At 39.6% G+C, this 7,345-nt stretch overlaps 1 protein-coding gene across 1 annotated transcript; it reads left to right on the top strand.

Annotated features, from left to right (window-relative positions):
• The first annotated feature begins 1,068 nt into the window (after nucleotides 1-1,068).
• On the top strand, nucleotides 1,069-6,346 carry LOC148215363 (vomeronasal type-2 receptor 26-like). Its single transcript, XM_088143624.1, has 6 exons — nucleotides 1,069-1,265; nucleotides 1,912-2,203; nucleotides 3,059-3,910; nucleotides 4,345-4,572; nucleotides 5,059-5,185; nucleotides 5,448-6,346. Exons 1-6 carry the CDS (start codon nucleotides 1,069-1,071, stop codon nucleotides 6,344-6,346), a joined length of 2,595 nt encoding a protein of 864 aa, XP_087999750.1.
• The last annotated feature ends 999 nt before the right edge of the window (nucleotides 6,347-7,345 follow it).

The raw sequence follows: 7,345 nt of genomic DNA, 5'->3' as shown, positions 1-7,345 counted from the left end.
CATCCATCTTGTTGCTGGTTGTCCTCTTTTTCTCTTTCCTTCCACCTTTCTCAGCATTTGAGCCTTTTCCAGAGAGTTCAGTTTTCAAATAAGGTGTCCAAAGTAGGATCATTTGTGCCTGGTCATTTGTGCTTCGAGGAAGACTCTGGACTGATTTGTTTGATGATCCATCAGTTTGTTTTCTTGGCTGTCCATAATTTCCTCAGGACTCTTCCCGAACACCAACTGTTAATCTGCGGCATCTTTTTTGACAGTTTTTTCCTTTAGTGTTGAGGGTTGATCCTGAAAGACAGGAGGCATCCATTTCAATTCATTTCAATGACCACTCAAGGAAAACTACTAATTTTGCCTTTCACTGGAGGATATCTGGGACTTCCTTAAATGATGCTCATGGAAACCAAAAATAAAGCGAAGTTAGTCAGTTAGATGGGAGAGGGAGGGGGAGAGGGAGGGGGAGAGGGAGGGAGGGAGGGAGGGGGAGAGGGAGGGAGGGGGAGGGGAGGGGGAGAGGGAGGGAGAGAGAGGGGGAGAGTGAGGGAGGGAGAGAGGGAGAGAGGGAGAGAGGGGGAGAGAGAGAGAGAGAGAGAGAGAGAGAGAGAGAGATTTTTAAAAGTCTTGGAGCAGCCCAGATATTAAACATTGGTCCTGATTTCTACAATTAGAGCAATTTTGTCATTTCAACCTTCCGAACAATACTTTTCCAGGTATTTTCAAAAGCAGTTAAGCATCAGTCACTTATTCTGTCACCCAAAATAGAGAAAGATCTTGATCAGATATATCAAGAAAAATTGCCAGGTTGCCATTGGGTCAATGATAATTATGTCCCTTAGGAATATCTGAAATCACTCTATTATTTGAGTAGGTCAAAACATCAAAGGTTCTGTGTCGAAGGGAATAGGAAGTCAAAAACAATCAATATAAATCTTTCTAGAGCCACAGAGAGGCAGGAAGGAGGAATGCTGACTCTCTGAGATTCATTTCTTCAAGTTTTCTCCCTCCTGTCTGGTCTGCCAGAACTTCTCTTTGAGTGATAGACCCAGATCTTTTCTCCATAAGCAGAGAGTCATGATGTGGCTCCTCCTTGTGTTCTTGGTGAACAAAACAGTTAGTCCTAGCTGTCCTACAAGTGATGCATTCCCTATCCCACATGAGTGGTACCAGTCTGGTGACCTCATCATTGGTGGGATGGTGTCTCACATTATTTACCACTTTTATGAAATGAAATTTAAGGAACATACTTCTCTAAAACCTTATGACTTACCAGTGTAAGGATTTTATTCTCATGCATTTTCTAATATTAGCCTCATCCCTCAGAATTGCTTATATGAGTAACAGCTCTTCAAGGATAAATGTAGGTTTTTGTATATAATCTAAGCCTTTTTGTTTTCTGAATGTATCTGGTTGTGGGAGAACTTTTTTTTCACAGTAGGTTAAAGTCTTTCTCATGAAATATATGAAATTTTGGTCCAATAAATCTTTTGAAGAACATTGAGTGAACTTAAGGTACTTTTTTAAAAGTTCTGCATTATCACTCATCACAAAAGATATCTAAAGCAAATGAGTGATATTTGATGAATCTGTTCTTATTCTATTTTGTACTAAATTGATAGAAAATAAATGTGGGAGCTGGAAAAAGTTACTACTTTTATACTTCCTAATACATATTTTTTGCAAATCACAGAAATACCTTATAAAAAGTATATTTTAACTCTGCCTAAATTATCTAGTATTTTAGAGTGGAGGAGTTGGGCGGTGATATAAATTTGATATATAAATAAAATATTTAAATAAATAATCTTTATACTTCCATCAGAGAGAGGAAACCTGCTGATTCATATAGAAAAGATGCCACATTACAAGAATTGTAAAATGTTTTTTCCCCCCCAATGGCTGTATTTAACCTATTGGCAGGGTAATAACCAAATTCTATCAGGACATCCTTGCCTTGGCATTTGCTGTGAAGGAGATCAATGAGGACTCCCAGATCTTACCTAACATCACTCTTGGATTCCACATCTACGACAGTTACCACAATCCAAGGATGACCTATCGCACCACTCTGGACCTGCTCTTCAAATCCAAGGATTTTGTCCTTAACTACAAATGTGGCAGCCAGAAAAATCTCATGGCCATCATTGGAGCACTTGCATCTGATACTTCATCCTATATGGCAGAAAGTATAAATGTCTACAAGATTCCACAGGTAGTTTCGGCCAGGGTGGGGGGTGAGAGAGAAACTTTGAATCCTTTTGTAATTAATATTACAGATTTGCTTTTTGCCGTGCCTTTCTGTGGGATATTTCCCCCAGCTCTATAAGGTGGCTCAAGATAATCCAGTCCAAAAAATCAAGATCTGTTATTATGATGATAGGTCAGAAAATTGAAACGTAAAACATAAATTACAGAACAACAAAATTAATCTTACTAGAGGGGGACAGATGACATTGTCTTTTGACTGACCGCCAGCAGGAAATGGCAACTCTCCTTGCTATGTCTTGGTTGGTGTCTGGTCATAATAGTTTCATACAAACCTCAACTGTTTTGCCTGGGAAATGTTGGAGGATTGGGGCTATTTGGTCCTTTTGGAGACCTCTATAATAATTGCAGTAAAGGAGGACATGCCTGAATGTTTATACTTCTCCAGAATCTCATGGAGATGGTCTTTCAGGGGTAGGTTTTTTATTATATTTGCCATAGAGAAGAGAGGAAGTTCATCCATTATATCTAGCTCTGAAGAATTCTTTCCTTAGGCTAGGAAGAGTTCAGATGCTCAGACAGTTAGCAGGTTTCCAGGAGTTCATGGTGATGAGCATTCTTGAACTCTATTTTAGGAAGCTAATTCTGGTTTGTCATCCAGTTACATCCCACAGGTGAGAAAATATTTTTCCTTGGGGTTTTAGTTACTTATATAGTTCATCAACACTGCTATAATGTAACTTGAATTGGAGAAAATTTCAGTGCAGGGACACCTTCATTCAGTTTCCATCCAGCAGTCATTTTTCCATATTTTTTCCCTTCATCCTCAGGAATAATAATTCTTCTTTTTTCTTTTGTTTAGTTGACCTATGGCTCTTTCTCCCAAGAAGAATTTCGGATGACAAAGTTCTCGTCACTTTACTGCATGGTCCCAAATGAGGACCATCAGTACATTGGAGTTATCCGACTTCTTCTCCATTTTGGATGGACATGGATTGGAGTCTTTGCTTTCGATAAAAATAAGGGAGAACATTTCTTGCAGAAACTGCAGATGTTGCTTTCCCAAAATGGCATCTGTGTGGCTTTCAAACAAAAAATTCCAGAACTAGCCCACTGGGAAGAATATTCAAGATTGCTTGATGTACTCTCCATTATTTCTAATAAATTGAGAGATCAGAAAACAAACATTTTTCTTCTCTATGGAGAATCATTCACAATTGTGTGGATCAGAACTATTGTGTTTCTACGTGATCCTGAAAATAAAGAGAGTGCATCATTTGGAAAGGTTTGGATCCTGATGAACCCGATTGATTTCATACTGGCAGGAAGTCAAAGGGGTTGGGATCTCCAGTTGTTCCATGGGGCTCTTTCCTTTTCAGTTCATTCAAGAGAAGTTCAAGGGTTCAAAGAATTTCTTCAAGTCATCAAACCTTCTACCCAGAGAGATGGATTTCTTCAAGATGTTTGGGAACAATTGTTTGACTGTTCATTTCCACATGCAGAAACACCCTCAATGATGAGTGAAACTTGCAGTGGAGAAGAGAATTTGGAGAATCTGCCTGGGCCTCTCTTTGAGTTTCAAATGACTGGCCAAAGCTACAGTATTTACAATGCTGTTTATGCAGTGGCACATTCTTTGCAGGAGATAGTGAGATCAAGATCCAAACAGAGAGAAATTCCAATGTTTGAATTTCCAGATCTGCAGCCTTGGCAGGTAATCTCCCCTTATCATGCCTACCTTTTGTTCCCGTGAATGGTCATCCTCATCCACATTGTAATAGGGTTTGTTTGCCCTGGCCTATGGCCACATTTCAATATTGATATTAAGGCAACAAAGTGAGTAGTGTAAGAGTTCATTTTATGTTATAAAATGGGCATTTTTATACTTTTGGTAAACTTCCAGGAGAATTGCTGAGGTTGGTGCTTGAAGGTACTTGTAATCATTATTTAATCAAATAAAGGTGAGTTGCATATCTCAATTCTTGATAGATCATTCTGGGTTGGCATTTTCTTCCTCCATATTTCAGGCCAAGAATTGTTCTTTGGTCTCTCACAGTGTAAGAGTAAAAGAAAAGAAAACATTAATACTTTGATCCTGAATACATTGGTTACTTTTTGACTCCCTGTTCCTTACACTCCTTTAAGTAGCTCCACAAGTTTCTTCAAGGGATTTCTTTTAACAACTCAGCTGGAGAAAGGATCTTCTTTAAAGACAGAAGAGAAGGTCAAGGTGGCTTTGACATCCTCAACATGATCACTTTTCCAAACAGATCCTTTCAGAGAATTAAAGTTGGAAAGTTGGATCCCAGTGCTCCAAAAGGGAAAGAATTATTCATTGATGAAAGATTGATTGTCTGGCACTCAGCTTTTAACCAGGTATGGACTCACTGAAGGGACTATCTCTTGATCCATTAGGATCCCATGGAGATGGCTTTGTCTGTTAAAATGTATTGAACTTAGGCTCTTTAGAAATCTAGTTTCGGTTTTTGAAAGAGGAAGAAAATGGCATATTCTTTTCAAATATTCTGGATGATCAAGCATTTACCAAACTGACAAAATGACATTACAACGTAAAAACAAGATTTTCATATTTGGGTTGCAATTCCATTTGAAATCACAGGAGTCACCTCATTTCCATAACACTGTCATAATGCACATTTATTTACTCACCCTGCCCTTCTTCAACAAGGCTCTTTTGCACACCCTTGTAATTTCAACATATTTTTAAGGTCTACTATAAATCCAACCAGATGAAATTCATAACTCTTTGAGAAGTCATGAATTCTTTCTTTCCAGAAAAGAAAAGAATTAGAAACTGTATAAAAAATCTCCCTTTGAAAAATCTTTCATTTTTATGAACAGGTCCTTCCACATTCTCTGTGCAATGACCATTGTTCCCCTGGATACTGGAAGAGAAGTGTTGAAGGAAAACAATTCTGTTGCTATGACTGTCTTCCATGCCCAGAAGGGAAGATTTCAAATCGAAACGGTAGGTTGGATATTCCACCTATTTTTCATTCTAGAGACTTAAGCAAACTATAATACACTACTTTAGGATGCATGTAATTAGTAGTTGTACTAGTTCTTCAGGATGAATATTCATTTCTATACCTGCGGATCACCATCTGTTTTCAAAAAATTGTAAACTCTCCAAAGAACTCAAAAAGGAACAACAGCTGGCACCTTTTCAGAAAGCAATTTTCCAAAACAGGGAATGCATAGATGACAAACTCCTTTACTTTTTTTTCCAGATATGGATGACTGTTTTGAATGTTCAGAAGAACTTTATCCAAATAAAGAAAAGAAAGGATGTATCCTAAGATCTGTAGTCTTTCTAACTTTTGGAGAAACATTAGGAATTGCTTTGACCTCAACTGATCTTTGTTTCTTCTTCTTGACATCTTGGGTTCTTGGAACTTTTATTAAGCACAGGGATACTGCCATTGTTAAAGCCAACAACCGGGCCCTCGCCTACACCCTCCTTGTCTCTCTTCTGCTCTGTTTCCTCTCCTGTTTCTTCTTTCTCAGCCAACCTGGCCAAGTGACCTGCCTTCTCCGACAATCCACTTTTGGCATCACCTTCTCAGTGGCCATTTCTAGTGTCCTGGCCAAAACCATCACTGTGGTGGTGGCTTTCATGGCCACGAAACCAGGATCTCCAATGAGGAAATGGGTGGGGAAAAGATTGGCCTTTTCTACTGTCCTTTCCTGCTCTCTTGTCCAAGTCTGTATTTGTGCTCTTTGGTTGTCAACAGCTCCCCCATTCCCCGAGTTAGACATGCACTCAGAAGCCAAAGAAATTATTTTGCAATGCAATGAGAGGTCAGCCTCCTTCTTCTACTGCGTCTTGGGCTACATGGGGATCTTGGCCACTGCTAGCTTTGTTGTGGCTTTTCTTGCCCGTAAATTACCTGACAGCTTTAATGAAGCCAAGTTCATCACCTTCAGCATGTTGGCCTTCTGCAGTGTGTGGGTCTCCTTTTTCCCAGCCTATCTGAGCACAAGAGGAAAAGCCATGGTAGCCATCGAGGTCTTCTCCATCCTGTCCTCCAGCGCTGCATTAGTGGGGTGCATCTTTTTGCCAAAATGCTACATCATTGTTTTCAGGCCTGAGCTCAACCACAGGGAGCAACTCATAAAGACGAATTAGTACATCATATGACCTTTCTTGCTCTGAGAAATTGTTGATAAAAAGAATAGAAAGCCTGTTTGCCTTCTACAGGAAACATATAAATGTTGATATTTCTATCAAAGAAGGATTTATAGAGGATAGTGATTGTGATTATTAAGATTTATTATAGTCACCCACTCCAAAGAAAGTGCTGATACTCTTGCATTTTCAACCATTTTCCAAGATTCTTTAACTTAACCCTTTCTCCCTTTCAACACACCAAGCTAACAAGACTTGTAGATTCTAGCTTTCTTGGTTCCTCTTAGAAGATCTGGCATATTGACTCAAAAGATGTCCAATGTTTGTAGCTGTCATATTTTTTTTTTTATACTTTCAATCAATAAAATATATAGGACTGAATGCAAGTATAAACATCAAAGAGCTTCTTTTATATGATACCTTTTGCTCTACAAAAAAGAAATGGTCTGTTTCGATGGTATTGTTGGTCTTCCTAAATGGTAGCAGGTAGGGAGCCATTTTCATCTTGGAGAATAAGGTACCCAGAAGAAGGGAGCTACAACTACACAGGCTTAGCACCAAATTCCTAAGCTTCTTGATGAAGACATTTGCAGCTTGTCCTTCTGGCCAGCACTTATAGGGTAGGCAGATTCTACCTGGGGTAGACTGTCATGGGGTTAATGAGGAGTCGAGCCATAAAGACCATCTTTCCAGGTTACGACCAGCACCTTGAGGTGGAGCCAGAAGCTATCGGGCAGCCAATGACAGTCCTGCAATAGATTTATTAACTCAGCGCCTGGTCCCAGGTACTATGTCCATGGTCCAAGACCTAAGGGGCAATACCAGGGTTTTGTCAAAGTCTGGCACTACAACCTCCTGGCTCTGTTTCCAGGGAGTCAGAGGCTGTGGGAGCCTGACCTTGACCTTGACCAGATGTTGCACCTGCTTATTGTGTGAATCAAGAGCCTGGGAACTGTATTGATGAGCTTGTGATTCATCTAAACAAGCCTGAGAGTCTTT

This window comes from Python bivittatus, unplaced genomic scaffold, assembly GCF_059951505.1.
Source record: "Python bivittatus isolate LINGU-HERP-01145 unplaced genomic scaffold, Pbiv_v1 ctg000360_np1212, whole genome shotgun sequence".
Classification (NCBI taxonomy): Eukaryota; Metazoa; Chordata; class Lepidosauria; order Squamata; family Pythonidae; genus Python; species Python bivittatus.
The sequence above is the reverse complement of the archived record's forward strand: the minus strand, read 5'-3'. Positions and strand labels throughout refer to the sequence as shown.

Excerpts from the sequence above, each read along its gene's own strand:
- LOC148215363 (XM_088143624.1), top strand. The coding sequence starts at position 1,069 with ATGTGGCTCCTCCTTGTGTTCTTGGTGAACAAAACAGTTAGTCCTAGC. Across the intron at positions 2,204-3,058 it reads ATGTCTACAAGATTCCACAG|TTGACCTATGGCTCTTTCTC; the intron begins GTAGTTTCGGCC and ends TCTTTTGTTTAG. Across the intron at positions 4,573-5,058 it reads GGCACTCAGCTTTTAACCAG|GTCCTTCCACATTCTCTGTG; the intron begins GTATGGACTCAC and ends TTTTATGAACAG.